The sequence below is a fragment of the Panthera pardus genome, unplaced genomic scaffold (genome assembly GCF_024362965.1).
Source record: "Panthera pardus isolate Hobbes unplaced genomic scaffold, ASM2436296v1 HiC_scaffold_8, whole genome shotgun sequence".
Taxonomy (NCBI): Eukaryota; Metazoa; Chordata; class Mammalia; order Carnivora; family Felidae; genus Panthera; species Panthera pardus.
In genome coordinates, this window is record NW_026527013.1 from 4,281,249 (window position 1) to 4,303,598 (window position 22,350).

The following is a 22,350-nucleotide window of genomic DNA, read 5'->3' on the forward strand; positions in this document are numbered from 1 at the left end:
CAGGAAGCTCCAACACAGGGTCCTGAGGAGCCTGCTGGTGCACCGCCCCCCAAGCCTGAGCTGGGCCTTTCTCCTGCGACCGAACACATCCTCATTTCACAGGAAGACGAGGTGGCAGCCGCGCTCACATGTCCCTTGCCTGGTGCCCCAGGAGGAACGGTCCCCGCAGGGCCACTCACCAGCACGCGCTCGCTCATGTTCTGGCCAAACACGAATTTGTTGCTGGCGGTGTCGGCACTGTTGGTCGAGTTGTCTAAACTGAAGAGAAGACAAGCCGTGGGTGTGGGGCAGCCAACGGGAGCGGGGCAGGCAGGTGGGCACTGGCGCGGGCCGCACACGCACGGGCACGGCAGGAATGGGTGAGAAAGCCTGGTGTAGGCCCCGTTCAGCCTTCCCTGCGGGGGACGGGCCCAGCACGTAGGGCTCACAAGCTTCCAGGCTGGGCTGTACCAGACGGTAAACACCCCCCTGCAGCTCCGCTCCCATTTCCAAGTATCCACTTCGTGTGGGCACCTTCGCCCCACGGCCACCTTCCCTGACCCCTGGAGGTGGGCGTCACCCTCGGGGTGCATGAGGACACCGCCTCCGAGAGGCTGACCACAGAGGTCAGACCAGGAGCCACCCACTTCCCGGAAGGAACTCGCCCGTCCCTGGCAGCAGCCGCCCCCGTGAGTCACTGCAGCTCTGTGAGCCCCGTCCCCTGGCCTGCACAAAGGAGGCGACACCTCCCACCCCTGGGCTGCTGGCAGGTGACACGGGATGACCTTGGAGCTGCCCTCACCATCACATTTCATCCAGTTTACGATGTCCCAGTTGTAAGTGCATCCCAATTTGGGAAATGCTGCAGTGCCCAAAAAATGGGTCTTTAAAAAAATATCTGATGCTGGGGCGCCTGTGTGGCTCAGTCCGTTAAGTGCCTGACTTCGGCTCAGGTCACGAACCTGTGGTTCATGAGCTTGACCCCCGCATCGGGCTCTGTGCTGACGGCTCGGAGCCTGGAGCCTGCCTCGGATTCATGTCTCCCTCCTTCTCTGTCCCTCCCCACCCTCCCACTCTGTCCCTCTCTCTCGCTCTCAAAAATAAAGATTAAAAAATTTAAGAAACCATACGTGATGCACTTTGTTCCTTCCCATCTCCCACTCTGTCCCCCCTCTCTCAAAAATAAATAAAGATTAAAAAAAAAATTTTAAAAACAACATCTGATGCACTTTGTTAATCAGGGTCCAGGCAGCCAAGTGCGACGTCACCACCATTCATGCCAGGCCTCTCCAACATCCGAGCCCATGTTCTATTTGCTCTGCTGGCCTGTCTCCCAGGCAGGGACACGCTTTCCTTCGGAAACACCCGTGGGGCCCCCAGGCCATTAGTGAGCACTGCTACCAGCAATGTTAACCAGCGGCGAGCTCAGATCCAGTGGAAGGGTCCCCACAGGCTGGAACCTGGTGGGTAACAGGCAAAGCAGACACTGGCCTACTGGGTTCTGCTCCGGGCATGAGATCCGGGTGACAGAGATCCCTCTGAGGGCCAGGCAAAACTTGGATGCTGCCTTGTGTGTCTGTCAAAGCACAGCACCCTGGCCCCTGCAGAGCCGTGCCCAGAGCGGGAATAAAGGGAGAAGCTGGGGGTGTGTGTCTAGGATTCTGGTAAACTCCGCCCCCCCGCTCCTTCCTGCCCCCGGTGCTGTCTCCTGTCTGGGTCCCCAGTTACGGGCGATGGAGGACCACAGTCCCCTCTGGCAGCTGGGCACAGGCCCAAGACACACACCTGGAGCTGATATACTGAAGGAAATAGTTGGTCGCAGTCGGCGTTTCTGAACTGGGATGTCCGGCATTCTCCTTGTCAGCCACTTCAGTGTTCTCGTGTATTAACTGGGAAACAGAGAGGCACAGTTACAAGTCGGAGACCTGCCTGCTCTGGCCTCTACAGCTCAGCCTGTCTGCACAACCCTTAGGCCACATGGTACATTTCCAGGACACAAATCCTATTGTGCACAGGCGTGAGGGTGTGTGTGTGTGTGTGTGTGTGTGTGTGTGTGTGTGTGGACATACCAGGAGTGGGGCTGTAATCAATGTCTCCATTTCTGCTTTTAACGGTGAAGATATAAAACACAGTCCATAAGGCATGAGAGAGCTTTTCCTTTTTTGTTAAAAAACCAAACCCTCAAGCTGGCATCTTGTTGGCATTTTCAACAATGCTTCTGTAACGCGACCACAGTAGACTTACAAATCTGATACCTTCAGGGGTGTATTATAAATGTAATAAAAGCATCGTTTCTTGAGGGCTCCTCTAATCTAAGTGCTGTGCCAGCTGTGTTAAACAGCTCATTGAATGGGACCCTCCTGGGACCCCTGAGAGATGGGTATTCTCAGCCTCATTCTATGACCGGGAAAGCAGAGACTCAGGGGTGTCCAGAAGTCACCCCCACCGAGAAGCTGGCATTTTAACTGAGACCACGGATCGCAGGAGCCCCAGGCCTCCAGAAGAGAAAGCCCCGCCCCAATTTCAAGCAGCCGTCCCCCTAAACCCTAGGAACAGACTCAACCTGACAGCCCAGGCCAGACCACTGCCCCCAGCACAGGGGATCTCCAGGCCCTTCCTTCTCCTGCTTCCTTCTCCCTGGAGTGAGCAGCCTCCAGGGACTCATTATTTTGGATAAAGCCATGCAACAGCAACACTACTCTTCACCTCTGGGCATCTGGGTTTCTCCTGGGCAGTGAGCACCAAAGCAGAAAGCGGGCGGCAGAACCCGAAGTTCTCTATGCACCCGAGAGACTTGGGTTTCCTTATTTCAGGGCTTCTCCTTGTCACCGTCCCCGACGTCGGGGCGGGACCCCTCTGTGGGGAAGCTGCCCTGGACCCTGTGGGGGGCTGGGCAGCATCCCTCGCCTCCACCCACCGGATGGCAGTAATACCTATGCCCTAGTCGTGACAACCACAAACGTCCCCAGACATAGCCACTGATGTGGTCTCTCAGGCTTCTAAAGGAGCTCCTGCCGATGAGCTGCTGGAAATGGCCCAGAAGGACACTCTGTCCCTGTGGCCGGACAGGCACTGCCACCCAGTCTGGTCTCCTAGAGCGTCAGCACACGGGGTCCAGAGCCCAGTCCCCTGCCACTGCCAGATGCTCTCCCCCCGACTCAAAATCCCCTAGACCAACAGGCCCCGGGGCAGCCAGGAGGAGACAGATGCCGTTGCCTCCTATGGGAGAGAAAACAGTTACCTTTCCGTCTGCCCTCCCTTAAAAACATAAGGTAATGCTTCTCAGTTAGGGGTGACTTAATCCCACAGGGAACACTCGACACTACTGGGGGACACTTTTGGTTGTCATACTGGGGGGAGGGGTATATGCCTGGCGCCTAGAGGGCAGGGACCAGGGATGCCGCTCAACGCCCCAGGACCGGCCTCCAGCAACTCAGAACGAAGTGAAGCGGGTGGTCTAAGTGCTGCTTTGTGCCCAGAGAAGCCCTCGAGGCAGGCGACAGCAGCCTCTCTGGCAATGTGGAAAGGACCGATCACGCGGCCTCCTTTGCCTCGAAAGCGTCGGTTCTCAGGGACGGGCAGGCTCGGCTGCCTCCCTGTCCGCTGCTCCCAGGAGAACAAGGGGTCCGCCGTGGAGGGTGCGGTGTGGAAGGCGTGTAAAGCAGGAAGCTGCTGGACACGCCGAGAGCCACAGGAATAGCCCGCGACGCACGGTGTCCACCTCCTCACCGTTCTGACGGGAAAGAGGAGCCAGGCGGACCGACCCGAGCACAAGCACTCACACACCTTGACTCTGTCCCTCAGGTTCTGTCCGAACACAAACGCCTGCTGTACAGCCCGCTCTGCTTTCTCACAGTCCTCCCCGGTACCGCTAGGCTCATTCTTCTGGGGGTCTTTGTCCTAGAGGCACAAACAAGACAACCGAGAAGAGGCGACAGGTTAGCCCCGATGAGCAAAATGGGCCCTCTCATGCCTCACGTGCTTGCTGTCTTCTTTGGCGGGGTCCCTGGGCGTCCGGGCCGCCTCAGTGTCCCCCGGGCTTGCAGCAGACTTGCAGGAGACTTACTGGGCTGCTGCCCCGGCCCCCGCGTTTCCAAGTGGTGGCAGGTGGCAGCGACGGTTCCTAATGTTAACCCTGCAAAGCGCGGCGGGAAGGCGGGGGGCCGAGGGACGTTCTAACACTGAATCGCCGATGACGCTTTTCACCGCTTGGGCTCCAACATCTACCCGGACGGGGCGTGGGGGAGGCGGCGGGTGTAGAGGCCTGGGCGGCAGCTCTGCCGCGGACACGGGCGCGCACGCGCGGGGCGGCTGAGCGTGTGGCGGGCCGGGTGCTGCTGCAGCCGGGCCGCAAGGCCGCCCCTGCCGGCCACAGGTGCAAGCTCTTCGTCCCGGACCCTCATCGTGCAGCTGCCGCGCGACGCTACTGGGCACACACGCCCTCGGCCCGCCCGATCCCAGAACCCCGGGCTCCGTTGCAAAAAAGAAAGAAAGGTATCTGAGCTGCCTCCCCAGGCACATTTCTCCAGTTAGCACGGGGCCGTGTATCGAATCCCTAGGTTGCTCAGCTGTGGAAACAGGGAGGGGAGACATCTCTTCATGTACAACGGCACGAGGCTCCATCGGTGACGGCCGTTCCTCTGGCCCCAGGGACTCCTCAGAGGCCCGCCCGCCACCCGCGGCTGGGTGGCACTCAGCCTGGGCAGGCGGGACTCTGGAACTGCGCGCGGACCATCATCGGCATTCTGGCAACCACTGGCGTCGGTGGCTGCTGTGTGCACACGCTGCCGAGCTAATCCAGAAGCCTCCACGCGGGCCAGCCCTGGCTCTGCTCGGGGCAGGGAACCGCCCACACGCTCGGCGAAGCTCCCCGCCCAGCACAGACGCACCTCAGGCGCTCGCGCCTCATCAGACGGACTTCTCCGCGCGGGGGTGTCGGGCGATGTGGCCGTCGTGGCCCCCGTGCAGTCTGCCGGGATGCTGAGCCCGTTGGTGCCGCTGCTGGGGACTGTGGGGGAGAAGGACAACGCGGGGTCACGGGAGTGCGGCACGGCCTCTTGCGCCCCCGTCACCATCTAGACCAACAGGGTCACTTCTCCTTTGTAAAGAACAGGATCTGGCGTCACCACTGAAAATCACAAATGCTTACAGAAAAACAAACCCAGAACTAAAGCCTCACGGGAATGAGAATATCTTACAGCTTATTCCACAAAGAACCGTATGAATTTTCAGCATACTTAGAAACAACACTGCTAATTATGGAAAAAAACAAAAAAAAACAAAAAAAAAATACATGTTGAAGGAACAATTAGGAGTTTTATAAAATAAGTTTTACTTGAAACATCTTTGTTGGGGCGCCTGGGTGGCTCAGTTGGTTAAGCATCTGACTTCGGCTCAGGTCATCATCTCACAGTTCGTGAGTTCGAGCCCCGCGTCGGGCTCTGTGATGACAGCTCAGAGCCTGGAGCCTGTTTCGGATTCTGCCTCCCTCTCTGACCCTCCCCCGTTCACGCTCTCTCTCTGTCTCAAAAATAAATAAACGTTAAAAAAGAAAAATTAAAAAGAAACATCTTTGTTCCCTGCATCTTTGCCCTTGAAATAGTTGAGATCATGTGACACGCACAGCTTTAAATCTGGCTGATTCTTCAGCATCATGTACAAAAGCCTTCCCACTGAAACTCTTCAGAAATATTAACTATTTCCCTCACGGGGATGTTGGATTGCTTCTGATGAGGAATTTTTAAATTACAGGGAAAGACCAAGAGGGAGACAAGAAAAGCTCATTAGTATTAATAAATTAAGGGTTAACTGCAAACCACCACCGTGTGGAGATGGTGGGAACGCGGCTGACGAGTTAGGTCTTCCGGCTGGCACGTGACCAAAATGACACGAGTTTCTCAAACACACGGGGCTGAGTTCTGCCTGCAAACATGCTGGGCTGAATCTCAGACGCCTGGGAGCAGGCCAGCTTGTAGAAGCCAGTGCGTGCACAAAGCGCGTCTTAACCGGCTGTCACCGTGGCCCAGTGCTGCAGGGAGACGGCATCTCTCTCTGTCTTCCCTGAGCTCACCGAGGATTTAAAGGATCGTTTCCCCAGCACTCTCTCTGTTCCGGAGCGCATTCAGCACGTATGGCTGAAGTCCCCTCGCTGGAGACACAGCTGCCCCCGGCCCATCTCAGGAACGCTCTACACCCCACCGTGCGAGCCTGTGCGCCAGGCCGTTTCTTACCGGTCTGTGACAGTGCCTTTGGCTGTGGGGCCTGCAACACTGCCGGGCGAAGCACACTCCGCTGTTGCTCCTTGGGTTTCTGGCTCGGCAGACCTGAGAACAGAGGATGGCTTGCCCGGGGCCCTCGGTCTTCATGGGCAGAAATGCACACCCCTGCAACGGCTCTCAGGGGGCTTTACAGAAATTAGTCCGGTGAGTACAGTAATGTTACGGGGGAAGCACGGGACAGCTGTCCTCAAGTGCTGGGCTAAAGGGCCAAGCAGAGACGGTGAAGTAGAGCGGAGAGCCGCAGACAGGCTCCCAGGGTTTAGGACTCTGCTCAGGCTCACATAAAAATCCCCTTGCACCTGCTTTTCAAAATGCCACACTGAGAAAAGCCTTCTGCCAAACACAAATTGGGCAGGAGCCACAAGAGAATGCTTCCAATTCCGCACCACTGCCAGGCCCTGTTCCCCAGCAGCAGGCCACTGGCTCGTGGCCACTCCGCTGATTGGGGTGACTCTGTGGCACGCTGGGGCTGGGACGCTCTGGAGACACAGCCTGAACCGACAGAGCAAACGCGGGGCACAGAGCCTCAACGTCCCACACCGAGCCAAGTCCACTCCCTCAGCACCCACCCCCCTCAGGGTGGCAGAGGGCTGCCAGGTGGGAGAATCTCTCCTGATCTGATGGGCTCTTTAGAGTGACTTGTCGATGCTCATGCACCAGGGAACTGAGGAGACGTGGAGCGCGGGCTGAGCCTGGAGCACACCAGCTGGGCTGCCTCAGGCAGCCACGCACACAGAGGCTGCACACAGGTGGGAAGGGTGTGAGAAAGGCCCTCTACTGTCCTCAAAGGCGGGCACCTACCTGCGCTGGGTGCCTGGCCGTGGATCAGTGTTGGTGGCTTCAACCGGAACCCACTGCTCTTTTCCTCTACAAGCACAAGACAAAAGGTAAAAAGCAGGACTGCTTAGGGGTTGGGGATGGCAGCGAAGCTGAGATGGTCAAGGGCAGGGGAAGACCGTGGTCTGGGCTTCAGTGGCCATGAGCCTGGAGAACCCGGGAAATGTTTCTAAACTAAAACAGAAACGCAGAAGCCCGGTCCAACCACCAAGGTCATAAGGCAGCAGCTTGGACAAGGAGGAGGCAGGGGGTCGCAGGAGTGCTGACTCCAGGTCGCGTGCTGCCAATGAAAGACCGGGGGCTGTTGAAGGTGCGAGACAAAAGTGACAGCGCGTGCGCAGCTGGTCCATGCCTGGGCCACCTCACCCGGCAGCTTGCCAGGAGCTGTGCTGGGCTCACAGGCCCTGGAGAATGTCAGGGAGTCACCCAATCAGGGTCTCTAGGACCGGTCTCCCTTTCTTAGACCCGTCTCTCTGTCTTGTCAGAGAATGCCTGTGTAATCGGGAGAACCCTCTGCACCACCAGCAGATGTCTGGGAAATGAGACACGTTTTCTGTGGTGAAAGATCAAAGGTGGCAGACAGCAGGCTCGCTCTCTTTCCAGATGTGTCTGGAGAACTTCACCTCGTCGCTTCCTGAGAACACTGGAAGGCCCAGGAGAAGGAAGGGGAAGGAAGCAGGGCGACGGCTCAAAGCCTGATTTCAGCTGGGCCACTGGTCCATACAAATCCCTTAATCTGTGCATGCTGTGGACTTGGCCTATCTCCTAAGGGGTGGGGAGGGGGGACGGTCTGATGTGCTTGACAGGAAGGATCAGCATGAAGGTCTGTCCCTGGGGCAGCACAGGGATGACAGCATTCGGGGCTACCGGAGGCAGCCTTGCTTTTGTGCTAAGGTCCAACTCATCAGAAGAAACCCTTGTCAAGTTGCAGGGAACGGGATCAATACACAAAAATCAGTTGCGTGAATCTATGCGCTAGCAACGAATAATCCAAAAACAAAGTTGAGGAAACAATTCCATTTACGATAGCACCAAAGAGAATAATACGTGGGAATAAATTTAACAAATGAAAACTACAAAACATCATTGGAAGAAAGTAAAGACAAACAAATGGAAAGAGGCCTTAGAAGGTCACACAGTGTGTGATTCTATTTATATGAATCGTCCAGAACAGGCAAATCCATGGAGACAGAAAGTGGATTCTTGGTTGCCAGGGGCTGGGGGAGGGGGTGATGAGTGACTGCTGACGGGGTCGGGGTTTCTTTTCGGGGTGATGGAATGACCTAAAATTAATTTAATTATGGCGATGGCTGTTTAACTCTGTGGATACACTAAAAACCGACCAACTCTACACTGGAACACCAAAAATGCCTTACCAGAGCAAACTTTTAGGCATAAAACAAAGTCAAATCAGAATTCTGAACGGAGCAGGAAAGCCTTCTTTTTGCTGTCTGCACGTGGGTGAGCCAAACTGCTCTCCTTGGGCAAAAACAGGATTAAAAAACTCTCGCTGCTAGCTGGTATGAAGGAGTTGAGTCCGCCAGGCTTCCAAGAGCCTGTGTTAGTGGAGCTGGGGTCGCTCCCGTAAGAGAGAGGTCATAAAAACCACCCTCCCGAGATTCAGACACCCCAGATGCGGGGGAAGACAAGCTGCCAGATGTTTCTTTTTAGAAGGGAAATACTCAAACACATTCCCAAAGCTCAGTATCATTCATAAGACGACCGGCAACTTACAAACATTAAGGAAAAACTAAGACGAAGTTCACAATCGAGGTAATTCTTAAAAGCCCTTATAGCTGGCTTTGCAATGCTTCCACTGTGGCCCCCGATCAATCTCTACCTCTCTGCTCTGTGTAGAGCAACGGTGGCACCATGCGACCCTTGCCGCTAGCCGAGGACGACCAGCGGGGGCACAGGCCCGGATGATCGCCGCCACCTAGCATCGCGGCACCGGGCCTCGCACCCGGCCCGCCTAGCAGACGCACAAGAAATCACACTGAATGCTGCAGCGAGCGGACGACACACAGGCAAAGCAAGCCACGCCGGTAATGGCAACCAAGGACTGGGGACAGAAGGAGCCCAAGGCAGCAGGGAGGTGTGCTCACAGGGAGGGGCTCACGGGCCCCATCTGCACCAAAACAGACGTGCTCTCTGTTCGTGGCTTCAAGAAACTCCCTTTTCCTGCGACATGGTCAGGGCACAATGAAGAGGTGTGGCCTGTCTGATGAGCCAGAGCCCTGGCACACGTGGCAGGGTCACTGGCGTCCAGGAGCGACTGCACCGGGGCACACTCGTGCCCCTCTGTGAGCTCACTGGGCGGATAGGTTGCTCCCTCTGAAGCAGTCTCTGCCCTCCTCCGATCACATTTAAAGCAAGCAGGCCTCTTTGCGGGTGCTTTCCGGCCTGCCTCGGGAAGACCCCAAGTGATAGGTGAGGGAAGCAACACTCACCCCTGAGGGAACTTGAACTTGGTGTGCGCCAGAGTAACAGGCAGCCTGGTGGGGGCCGGGCAGGGGCAGGTGGGAGGGTGCTTGGCACGTGCAGGGTCTAAGAACGTGCACTGCAGGTGAAGGCAGCAGGTCTCTTACTGTCAGAAAGAGGGAGGCGCATCTGGCTGGCTCAGTCAGGCTGAGCGTCTGATGTTGGTTTCGGCTCAGGTGATGATGATCTCACGGTTCGTGGATTTGAACCCCACATCGGGCTCCACATTGTCAGTGCGGAGCCTGCTTGGGATTCTCTCTCTCCCTCTGTCTCTGACCCTCCCCAGCTCATGCTCTCTCTCAAAATAAATACATAAACTTAGAAAGAAAGAAAGGAAGGAAGGAAGGAAGGAAGGAAGAAAGAAAAGAAAAGAAAGAAAAGAAAAGAAAAGAAAAGAAAAGAAAAGAAAAGAGAAAAGAAAAGAAAAGAGAAAAGAAAAGAAAAGAAAGAAAGAGGGAGAAATTCAAAGCAAGGAGGTTCAGATGAACCCTGCTGGTGCTGGACTGGAAGTACACGTGAGCCTGGGGCTACCCACACACGCGGACAGATACAAAGAAACGTGTGTAAGTGTACACACGTGTGTGCACGCAAGTACGGGTACGTGTCCCCGTCTCTGGGCACCGAGGAGGCCCAGGCGCAGTGACAGTCCAGTGGCGGTGAGCTCGCTGAGACCCAGATTTTGGTTTCTGGAGACCACGCTCCCTCCACTAAGGGCCCCTCTCAGAAAAACAGACATGATGGTGGGCCTGGAGCCTCTCTCGTTAGGACAGAAAGAAAGCACTTAAAAGAATAACGCGTCGTGGCAAAATGACACAGGAACCCGCGTGATGCGACTCCCGCTGGCCAAATCTGGGATGGTTAAATTCTGCACTAAGAACGACAGACTGTAACTGGCTGCCTAAAACAGGAATCCACGCGCCCGCCTTGAGGTACAGGATAACAAAGGACTAAGCGGACAGAAGGGAAAGCCCTCTCCCACAGGAGAGCACCACCTGAACGTACCAGCAACACCGAAGGCAGAAAATCCCGCCGTGATCGGTCATCAGAGGAATGACTAACCCGAGCAAGGGAACACGAGTGGATGCTGATGCTGGAGGGGAAAAGTGGTGGGGGGTGGGCTTCCCCAGGGTCTCAGAGCGTCTCTCTGGAAAAAGGGGGGTGACCTCACAGAGCAGAAACGGACAGAACCCACTGTGACCAAGAGGACAAAATCAGCCCCACTGGTAGCAGGGCTGGGGCGCCGGGCAGAACACAGCTTCGCTCCTGTGCTATTCTAGCCCCAGACGCACCACCTGGGTGGGATCGCCAGGAATCCCTGGGCGAACCCAGACAGAAAAACTCCTCCAAAATAATGGGCTTGTCGTCTTCTCGGCCAAAGAAGTCAAGGGAAGAATGAGGCAGTATTCCAGATGGAAAGAGAGAGACGTGGTGCATGATCTCTGGATTTGGTCCCTCTGCTATGAAGGACACCACTGGGGCGACGGGGGAAAATCAAATGAGCAAAGGGATATAGAAGTGCTTTATAAATTCTTCCCTAAGTTTAAAATCTGCACCCCCCGCCCCCCACGATTAAAGCTAAAAACCAAAAGAAAGGCAGGCAGGCAAGGTCAGAGGAGGCCTGCTCTGTGGGACCGATGTGCAAGTCTGATATGACTCCACCCTGCGTCAGGTAGCAGGAAGCGAAGCTGTGTCAGGGCGCCTCAGCAGGCCTGGGGACCCCCTTTTCTCAGGGTGGCCCTGCTGTCGATGCTGCAGAATGAAGGTTTTGTGGGGGGAAAGAAGAGAGCGAGGCCATCACTCACAGACCTCACGAGGCGCTGTGAGATTCGTGATGGAAATCGCCAGCTCCACGCGATCTAGACACTCGGCTTCGGGGACTGACAGCCCGGCCCAGAGGAGGCTCACCGCGGCTCACGTCGCCCCTACCATTCACAGCGCTCTTGCTAAGCGAGCACTCCAGGTATTCCCAAGGACGCTTAGAAACCAAACTCCTCTTTAGGACCTGGTGAGAGGGTCAGCGCCAAACAGTCTGCTTTTCGAACCAAAATGAGTTTGATTGTGTGAAATGGGGCTATCGAATCGATCCCGTGAGTTAGAAAAACACTGCCCTCATGCCAGAGTAGGACTTCTCTTGCAATGCTTTTGAAGTCGGCAATGAATTTATATAAGGCAGGTTGGGTTGCAGAATTCGGGTGGTTGAACTTGCTCATTAAATCTTTTATGAGGAATTTCAGCCACGTGGGAGAAACGTTCAGGAAATCCCGGAGTTGGGTCTCCAGTGAGAGACCAAAAAAGGAAGGCTCTCTCAGTCTTCGGGGGGAGGCAAGCTCTTGCCCTCAAGGTTTAAAGCTGCGACCGAGTCCGCTTACATATCCATCTGAACGTGTCTAAGTCACACTGATTATTAGTGTGAGGGTCTGATGCACAGACAAGGGGTCTGGAAAATTCCATCGGCCTCACAGCAGTTACCTTGGGGTGGGGAAGGGAGCGGGGCAGCCAGATTCTTTCACTCTGTGTATTTCCCGTTTGCCTTAAAAAAATGGTATGAGTTATTACTTGTGCAAAAACCTTGTAAAACGAGCAGTACACTGATCTATAGCTGCTTTTTGTTTTTGCAAGAACAAAACAAAAACAAAAAAACAAAAAACAACAAAACTTTAAAGACTCCTTGGGACCAGGCCCTCCTTGCAGAAGCAAAAAAACTAAGGGCTTATGAAGCTTGCCTCACACTGGATTCCAAATCTACGAGCTGAAGATTTGGGAAAACATTTAAGAACTGAAAAAGAATCCGTTTTTCAAATTGCCCATTCCTGTTTAAGATCTTATTTTACAATATCAACTGCTTTTCATCCCAGGAAAACCCCTAGCGACGGGCAGTAAAACGCAAAGGGACACGAGGGCTCACCTGGTTCTGAGTCAGAATTGCCTGCAGATGGCTCGCAGAAGGTTGATGGCATAAAAACATTGTTTTTTGATACTGTCGACAAGGAGGTGCGGGCAGGGAAGGGAACAAGAGGAAAAACAATGTAAGTAGGCGGAGAACACACGAACCGGGTCACCTCTCCCACCTGAAGGGTCGATCTCCAAGCCCCACTCTAGGAGGCTCAACATTGTGAACCAGGCCTTTAGATGCTGTGGTCCACTGTGGCCGCCTGTCTCGTCCTCACGCCCCTGGCTTTTCCTTGGCACCCTGGGCCCCTAAGTGGGCAGCCAGGAGGGAAGCAGAATGAACTGGATGTTCCCAGCCTCGGTCCCTGCTCCTTGTCACCTGCCAGGGCTCGCTGGCTGGCTGCACCCCTACTCCCCTCACCTGTTTAGGATCTTACTTTACACTTATCAACTGCTGCCTGGGGTGTGGGCCGGGCAGTAATGCAATGGCCCTCGGAGCTGAAGAACTATCTGGGTGGACGGACACGGCTACAGAATCAGAGCGCAGGGCACCAACAACGCCTTCCAAGTTACCGGCTCTGCTCGTGTCTCTCCACCCGCGGTGACTGAGAGCTACTTCCTATGCCACTGTGCCAGAGCAGAGGGGAGATATTTGGCTGTCCTTTGTCCCTGCAGCCTAGGGCCACAGCACCAACCACTTCTCTGTTGCACCTTTTGCCACAGAGCGTGGCTCAGCAGTGCACGGTGAACGCCAAGGAATGCGATCCGTTGCCAGGAAGCAGAAGCTCCCTGTCTCACAGGAGCACCGGGCAACGAGGGAGATGAGGAGGTCTATGGAAGCCTGGACAGGTTCCTCAAGGCCTGCTTATTAGCAAGTGACAGTGCATCCATTCCGGGGCCTGGAGCACTCACGAGAAAGGGTGTGGCAAAGTCCACAACACGTGTGTTAAGGGAAACAGGAAGGGAATCCAGTGTGTTTCAGGGGAGGATCTTGAAAGGACGCTCGCTTTCTACACTGCACCTTCCTGTAACGTCTACATTACTCCCGTAAGCACAAATGACCTTCCAGGGCGTGCTTCTTCTCTTAGAGTGATGTCATTAAGGTTCACAGTTACACAAACCTCCCAAGAATGGATGCCAAGACAGGTAACCGGAGATCCTCTCTAAACACATACGCATCTCTGAGTCTGCACTTGGGCGCCAAGACTGAGAACACGGACGACGCCAGGGGGACCAAGTCAAGATGGGGAGGGGAAGGGGCAAGCCCTGAGGCTATGTTTGCCCTTGAATCTGCAGGGCTGTCCCCAGGCTCAGAGAACCTCTCACCAAGTAGCCCCGGCATCTCTCTCTACTCTGGGCAACGCCCTCTCTCCTGCATCGGTCTCCATACAAGCCCTCGGGCCCAGCCACTTCCGCAGGGTCCTAGCCTGGCCCGCCCACCAAGGTTCCACCAAGCCCTCCTCCTCTGGGGGCTCATGGCATTCCATCACCGAAGTGTCTTCCGGGGCCACTTGGTTCGTTATGTACCGTGTGTGTGTGTGTGTCTGGGCTTCTGGACCAGACCGCCAAGCTCTAGGCACATGCCTGAAGGGTCAGGAGGTCGCACTACTTTTCGCTTCCTATGCCTGCAGTCTACAGACACAGTCACACGCCCGAGTAGGAGGACACGTACTTAATGGCCACAGCTCCCAACAGGACTGACCGTCCTTTCCCTCTCTTTTAGAGGGACTACTTCCTGGTGCATTTCCTTTTAGTCGGCTGGGTCACAAGCCTCTGTGAGTGGCACGGGTTCTCGAGTGGGGAGCACTTGAGCTCATCCCTGGCAGACGCTGAGCCTCAGATGGATTCTAAGTGGGTCTGGGCCGAGCAGGAGACATCAGAGGGGAGCACGGACGCTTTCACCGCTTGGGGACGGTCTGCAACGGTTACCTGACTGTGACGGTGGGAACTGGGTTAAAGAGGACGTTCTTTCTCGCTTGACAGGAGGGCAGTAATTTCCATCTTCTCGGTCGGAATCTACAGAAAATGAGGAGGAGGAAGAAGAGGAGGAGAAAGTCAGGTTGCTTTCCCTTTTACAACCAAAGAGGATGAACCGTTTCAGAGATTTCCTCACCTTCTCCACCTTCGGGGCTGGAGCCTCCGGCTGGCCTCTGAAACGAGAACACACGGCAGGGCGGTGAGAGAGGGCCAGGTTGCCCCGCACCCGGCAGTGTGGGAGTTCTTCAGTGAGTGCGTCCTGAAACGCGGCCCCGGGGGCCAGCTCCCTGAGCTCAGGCACCCAAGTCACGGACAGACTTTCAACCTAACATTAGGCTCAAAAATCCCCCCAAGAACCTTCTGTGTCTGCCTTTCCAGGCCATGGGGCCAAGGAGTCCATGGGCTGAGAACATGTTTACTGCACAAAGACTGGTGTCTTTGTCTCTCCACAGGTCACAGCTAACTACGTGCCACCCGCCGCCCCCCACCCCCCACCCCCCCAGTCAAGCACAGTGAAACGGTGCCTGGCTGGAATTCACTTTGCCAAGAGCTGGCAAGTGACTCGCTCCGCTCTGGAGGGCAGCCAGACTGGGTAAAATGGTCACCTAACACCGGATCGTAGCAGCCTCCATTCCCTGCCCTGGCTTGTTGCACAGTGCAGAACGCTGCTTCAAGGTATTATTTCCTTCAAGGTTATTATTTCCAGAAGATACAGAACTGTGATGCCTGGGACCTAAGTCCGATGCAGAGTGTTCAGAACAACTCAGCGGACCACACAACCTACCAAAAAATCACCAGCGAGGTCAGAAGGTGGCCGAAGAATTTCCTCCTTAACAACGTTTAGTTTTAGAATGTTCACAACTAGCCATCCAGAAGCCTTAGGATGAGGCCCCGTTCCCAACCCCCGGATAATACCCAACCCCTAGCAGACAGCCCTTCTCAGAGACGTGTGACTCTTCCGAAAGAAGCAGCCAGAAGCAAACACTGACGAGTGCACGTCAGTCCTCCCGGGGCACTGAACGTGGGAGTGAGCAGAGGAGCCAATTTTCTTAGTTTCAGAAAAGCCCCTAGGGGTCAAGGTTAGCCAAAGGAGGACCACCTGCCTGGAGGAGCTGTTAGGGATTAGATGAGGCGCGCCTGGGAAAGTGCTCTGTGAGCCGAGGGCGGGGTGGAGACAGTTGCAGTAACTGCCCTAAATGACGTAAATAACGGGCTGTGAGCACCGGCTGGAGCCCTGGGCGCCACTTTCCCCATAAAGGGCCACAAAGGACTTGCAGCATTTTGGGCCACGTGTATATCTCACCATCTTAGCTTGTAGACAGAGGCCCGGAGTGTAGACCCTGTCCTAAGGGACAGGGAGAGCAAAGGATCCCAGGCTGCACGCTCTCCTGTGTGAGCTGACAACGTGGGCTGGAGTCAGAAACACAAGCTGTTCTAAGCGCCCGCTGCAAGCCTCTGTGAAGGGGCGAGGACGGCTGCTGTCCCCACATCCGCAAAGGCTGATCCGGGGGCGCAGGGGAGGCCATCCAGCAGAGTGCTTAGTAAACGAACCCCTCATGACACAACAGGGGCTCGACAGCCCGTGGGGCAGCTGTGAGCGCACCACTGGGTCCCACACGAAATCAACACGGGAGGAGTCGGGCAGGCGGGCTCCAGATGGGCACAAGCCGGCAGCAGGAGCCTCAAGGGGCTCGACCCCTCTGGAAGGCCTGCAGTACTTTCTCCCAGCTCGACACTTCCTACAGGTACACCTTGGGCAAACTGGTTCACGTGCCCAGGCTCGTTTCCTTGCTTGGGAAATGGGGGCGCCGGCACCGGCGCCTCAGGGAGATCGACGGGGTCAGTGGGATAAGCAGGTGGGGCAGCACTCAGCCCGACCCAACGCCCGGCCAAGGTGGGGCTCTCCCAGCCGGCTCACTTCCGCTGGATGTTATGCCCTGTGTGACAAGGGTCCAGATGTGAAGTCACATCCTGGGGCAGCCAGATGAGGAGTCAGGGATGGGGACGGGGCCAGGGGTGTTAAGAAGATGGCCCCGAGCCCAGGACTAAGCACTGGGGTGGCATCTGACAACACAGAGCCATGACGCTGGCACAACAGACCTCTTCTCCCAGGACCATCCCCTTCCTTGGGTGACATCACTGAGGTGCAGACCCAGGTCTGGTCCCGTGGCTCCTGGTGCTTCGCTCCTCTCCCCCACTAAGCATTCTGGCTGTACCAACCCCACACGTGGCAGCCTCTCAGATCCCGCGGGATCTGTTACTTCCGCAGAGCGACTTCTGGGATCGGGAAACGCCCCCACCCCCCCCCCCCCCCCGGTCCTGCTCTCTTGTCCCTGGCTCCTCACCTGACAACCCCCTCACACCCACCCCTGTCCTCTGGCCTCGTTGTCCCCTGCAGTCCTCCGCCTCTCACGCTGATCGTGCGATCTGTGTCACGGCCTCCACCGGCTTGAGTCCCAGGAGGGCGCTGGCACGCAGCACACAGTGGGACCTCGCCTGGCATTTGTTCAGTGAAGGGACACTTATCTCAGGTGCTCTGAGGGCCTCAGAGAAGCTGCTAAGGCCTGTGTCCCTGCATTCCATGCAGAAGAGTGGCCCCTAGCCTGGTCAGCAGTCCAGAGAGCTTGTCACGCCCCAGCTTCCTGTTTCCTCAGCTGCCGAAAAGGGTGTTCCTCCACCAGCTCAATGCCAAGAGGCCTCTGCACCTAACTTCCCTCTGCCCTGCAAGCTATCTTGTCTCATTTCCCCATGTGCGGATTTCCAGAAATCTACACATTTCCGATTTTCTTCCACTGTGCTTGCAAACGACTGTGTGATTTCAGTCATCTCCAGCTTACTGACACTTGTTTTGTGGCCCCGCAAGCAGTCTGTCTGGAGAGTGTCCCGGTTACTCTGCAGCACAGCGCCGTCTGGAATGTTCTCTGGGGCAGGTGGCCTGCCAGGCCAGCGGGGTTGAGTGCTGTCCGAGCCCTCCCGGAGCCCTGCAGACTACTCCACTGGGGTGCTGGGCTCTCCGACACTACGACTGTATCTGAATTCTCCCTTCAGTTCTGTCAATTTTTGCTTCACGTGTTTTGGGGTTCTTAACTGACACCGAACTTTCTTACCTATGCCAACAACACCCCAAGTGTCTCAGGAATCGGGAGTCTCCTTAAGAACGTGATGGGTGCCAGGAACCCCCCAGAAGTGTGCCCAGACCAAGAGCTGGGGCCTCCGGGGCCCCGTCTGTCCATGCCCTACGACCCCTCCTTGCTGTCACGCTTCAGACTCCCAGTCTCCTTCCTGTTTTCTCAATCTGCCAACACTGTTCCCGCCTCAGGGTTCCTTCTGTGTGTGCTGCCCCCAAGGCCTGGGACGAGTTTCCTGCAGCTCCGCTCAGCATGGCCTCCTCCAGGGGGAACCCTCCTCCGGGGGAAGCCGAGCTCGCTCACTATCCCGCCACACAGCGAGCGGAAGCTGCTCCTCTCCACCCCACCCACAGCCTCTCGCGCCTCTGCCGTTTGTGTACCAGCTGGAAAGGATCTAACGTGTCCGTCTGGCTGTTCTGCCCACAGCTCAGCACAGAACACCCGGGACGCTGTGCACAAAAGATGCTCGGCATGCACTCGTTGCATAAATGGAGCCCGAGTTGGTCGCAGCCCCTTCGGTGACCTGGAGAAGAGAGGGTGCCTGGCCAGACAAGATTCAGATACGTCTAGTCCCTTAAGCCCCAGGAGACCCTCAAACCCACACCTCAAATCTCTTCTAAGAGGCATGTGGTGACTGGTGTCTTGGTCCTGGAAAAGCTGAGAGGCCAAGGCCAGGGGAGGACAACACAGGAGATTCCCCCACCAGGAAGAACCTTCCAGAAGCTGCTGGAACCTCCTGTGGGGTCTGAACTAGCCAACTCAGAAGCAGTAAGGAAACTGATGCCAGCGACTCTCCTCAATAGGAACTAGCACAAAGAAACAAGACAATGCACAAGGAAGTAATTTCTGCTTGCCTTTGGATATGTCAACTCTTCCAGAAACCCTCAACTCTTCCAGCTGCCCACGTGAGCCTGAGGTCTGCCCCCACCCCCCAACTGCACTGAAGGTCTCAGCTTGCTGTCTGGCTGTCTCGTGCTGTCTTCTCCCCAAATGGAAAGGCCTGGAGCAAAGCAACTCCCTCTGAAGCCAACCCCGGCCCCAAACAAGGCCAACGCAGTCTCCACGCACACTTTTTGCCAACACAGCAGCCTGGTAGTCAGGGGCCACCCCTCACCCCAACCAAGGGAGAGGCCGATTGGGGTCAGCTGAGAACAATGCCCAGGGCACAAACAGCTACGGCTCCTCGGACCCCGGAAGTGTGCATCCAAAGCTCAGGAGCCACAGCCATGGGGACTCGAAGAACAGGCTTCCAGGATTCCTCTGTGGGGAGGAGCCAGGGCAGAAGCAGTGTGAAGGCCCCATTTCCTCCTCTGCCTCTTCCCACACTAGAATCCACCTCTTTGAGGGTCAGGGTTTCGGGAGGATACCTAGAGGACACTGGGGTCAGCACCCATCTGGGACACCGTGACGAACATACCCCAAATCAACACTTACATAAGGAGGCAGGAAAGAAAGAAGCCCAAAGAGAATCCTTCAATTCGCTTCGGGCTTACAGAAGATGAAAGGCCCCCACGGTGGCGGCTGCTGTGGACGGGTGGAAAGAATCACAGGGGCGGCAGCCCTCTCCCCTCAGAGCCACGGGAACCTCAGGGGGAGCCGCTCGTTCTGTGAGGTGTGCGTGTCCCTCTTGCCAAGGACAAAATAGATGGTAACGTCTAACTCGGAACAGGACCCTGGACTGCAGACGTGGGAAGCTTCAGTTCTTTGTAAAGGATGAAACGGTGAAAATTTATGACCATTGTGCTTATCCAGGATCCCCCACCCCCACCCCATGCCCTGAGAAACCATGGCTCTCATGAGGCTGCTTGGTGTGGCCTCAAGAAGGACAAAGGTGCTAGGCCGATCCAAGGGGAAGGAATGGAGCTGGCCACTGTGTCTCCAAAGCTGACACACAGGGAGAGTAAGCAGGAGTGAACAGCACTGCCTTCCCGACTTCCCAGAAAACGAGACCATGCCAGACACCATTTGGCTTGCCTGGGCCTCAGCGACTCCAGTAGGGACTGATCCGTTAGAAAGCTTGCCTGGCTGGGGCTACAGGGAAATGGATGCCTGGGATGAAGAATCAGTCAAGGGAGGGGACTCCGGACATGTCCTTGTCTTCAAAGGCACTATGGGCTGATTCAATGCTGTTTATTCTGCAACTGGGTGACCAGCTCAGAACTTCTTACTAAAAAGGCAGATACTGAAGAAAAAAAATCATGGCCTCCGAAGGTCTGAATGTCGGGCGGGGGGTGTGAAATGAGGGTCCAAATCCCATGCAGAACCTAGAAGAGGAGGGAAGCTGTCCAGCCAGGGGTCTGGTTCCAGGACCTAAGCTTCCTGGTGGGTCTAATAAACACACTTCGGGCTCAGCAGGGCCTTGGCTCTGAGCACCAGTCCAGGAGACTTAAGCCAGACTCAGAGTAAGCACAAAGAGCTGCCTGCTTTCTCCGGATCAGAGAACTTAATTTGGATGTGGTCTGGTCTTCTCCAAGCTGTCTTCTGAGAGCCAGGAAGTCTGATATATAGAGGCTTGTTCCCGGTACTGAGTCTTAGATGGCCAGAGTCCGGGGAGACTGAAAGATGAGCGGGCCCTCTCTAAGCAACAATTCAGCGAGCCGCTATTTATTATAAAGAACTTTCAGCTTTACGTTTCCTCAAGGGATCATGCAATAAAGAACAGACTAAACGTGATGGACGAGATTGGCTGGGTCAGGGTGGGCGGTTTCCTGAATTCCAGTGTGGTACAGGGCAAGATCCAAATCTGTTTGGATGTGAGAGCAACTAGTCCTAGCTAACCAAAGGAACATCTCAACCTGAGAAGAAACTGGGATCAGGTTCCATCTGCTTTAATTTATGCCCTAAGCGACCTAGAAAAAGTTTACTCTGCTTTGAACATGCCCGATCACTAGAGAAAGCCAGTTAATGGCAGCCACTGGCAACAAGCCAGTTTTCTCTGCTGAGAACCCAAAGGAGTAAGTCCTGGTTGGCTCAGAGCTATCACCAAATGATGTGAAGGTGGCACTGACGGGCTTCTGATGGGACCAGGGACTCCCACAGCTACAAATGCTAAAACCAAACAGCACATGTGTGTGTCATGTGCACGGCCATTGCTGCTATGCTGGTATGTTCATCGACTGCTCCCCCCGGTCCTGACTTCCTCCCCCGGTGACCCACAACCCGGCTTGAGGTTTCCCACTGTTAACACTTGACCTTGCATGGCCAGGCTGGGGATGGTTTTTGGGGGATTAGAGCCTCTGACCCAAAGTCCACAAGAATTGAGAAGTCCAGTCCCATCGGACAGGCTACAGAAATCCCCATCTGGCCCGGCCGCAGGCAGAAGGTGAGACCCCCACCCCCCACCCCGGTCTTACCAGATGGGCATTAGATAAGGCCCACACCAGCCTGTGTGCCTCTGGAGGAACAGCTGCTGTGACTCCACCTCTGTGACCTACCCATTTGCTACTCTCAATCGAAAACCCTCAGCCTCTCGAGTGACAGGCGGCTCTGTGAGCTGTTGTGCTGTTCAGACCAGACAGCAGCAAAGGGCCCCAGAGCCTCTTGGGCAGATCCACACGGAGGTCGTCTGTTCTCAGGGAACCGAGGACACGATTTCCTGTGCCTGCGGAGGCTGAAGGCACAATAACTCACAATACCTGCTCAGCAGAAGGTTCCAGGAGCTGCTGGGCCCCCAACCGAAAAAGTGATCATCTCCTAATTCTTGCTCTGTCAGTTCTGTGCTTGCCTGTGAACCCCTGGAACACTCTGGTGTGGGTGCCTCCCGGCCGGAATCTTTACTGGGCCCAAACCCACTTGTACACCATGAGGGACTGCCCCCGTCACTGCTGCCCGACACACGGTAAAGGCCGTTTATTCTTCTTCCACTACACACTGACTCCTCCAAAATGTTCCAAGTGGCCTCCAACCTCACCTCTGCTGAACATCACTTCTTCCTGTGTGTCCCAGGGTTTGGTGGCTGTAACTGAATTTTCATCATTTCCTCAAGCACCCTGGTGATGTGACACAAGGGATCGCTGAAGGTCTGGGACTGGGACACCCTGGATGGCTACCCAGTGTTGGGTGTGCACAGCAGGGTTCCTCGTTTCCTTAAGAGTCATTTTTCCCTGCCAGAATGGGGGTCTTAGGTACCCACGTGGAGTTTTCAATCCTGAATGTAGGGTGATGTTTACCTTTCCCATTTTATCAACCTCCAAACACTCAAGACATTTCTTGTTCTCGAGAGTTCACAATCTTCTCCACCTATAATCTTCAAAAGCCTTCTCAATACAAAGATAAAGGGCTCAAGGGGTTCCCTCTGGATTCAAAAGAAGAGTCTTTTCTTCTTCCTGCTTTGATTGAAGACAAGCAGTTCACAGCCTAACCACAGTCCAAACACAACCGGTCTTGCAAAGCAGTCTGCTTTAGACACCTCCTCTTCCTCTAGATCAAGGAAGCTGGGGCTACTGGTGTTTCTAAGGCCCTGAACCTGAACGCCCAAATTCAGGGAGAGGAGAAAGAAAAATGGAAGGACGGAGAGGGGGTCGAATTTGATTTGGAAGGTTCTACCCCATTACTCAATCCCTCTTTTGACCCCTTATGTCTCTCTCAGGCAACAGGATTTGCTTCTTGCTAGGGGTGTATATAAATTCCCCCATTTAGAAAGTCTCAATGAAAAAGGGGACTCAATCTTCCCTGACTTTCTGGCAGCAAGAATTAAGGGGTGCTGCAGAGATCATGATCATCTTTTCAGTTATGATCGACTGCTTGCGGTCTAGGGTCTGACCTGAGGAGCCCAAAGGGAA

General features: G+C 55.4%; 1 protein-coding gene across 7 annotated transcripts in view; it reads right to left on the bottom strand.

Annotated features, from left to right (window-relative positions):
- RANBP3 (RAN binding protein 3) overlaps positions 1-22,350 on the bottom strand; it is a 54,452-nt gene that overhangs the window by 6,366 nt on the left and 25,736 nt on the right. For 3 of the 7 annotated variants that reach the window (XM_019430753.2, XM_019430752.2, XM_019430757.2), the window contains 9 exons: positions 14,578-14,614; positions 14,394-14,480; positions 12,481-12,552; positions 7,059-7,124; positions 6,210-6,302; positions 4,869-4,987; positions 3,766-3,879; positions 1,765-1,868; positions 180-258 (listed from right to left, as the gene is read on the bottom strand). In XM_019430753.2, the coding sequence (XP_019286298.1) occupies positions 180-258; positions 1,765-1,868; positions 3,766-3,879; positions 4,869-4,987; positions 6,210-6,302; positions 7,059-7,124; positions 12,481-12,552; positions 14,394-14,480; positions 14,578-14,614 (771 nt within the window). Of the gene's footprint in view, positions 1-179; positions 259-1,764; positions 1,869-3,765; positions 3,880-4,868; positions 4,988-6,209; positions 6,303-7,058; positions 7,125-12,480; positions 12,553-14,393; positions 14,481-14,577; positions 14,615-21,738; positions 21,895-22,350 lie in introns of all 7 variants that reach the window. The other 4 variants (XM_019430756.2, XM_019430754.2, XM_019430759.2 and 1 more) reach the window with 2 other exon arrangements.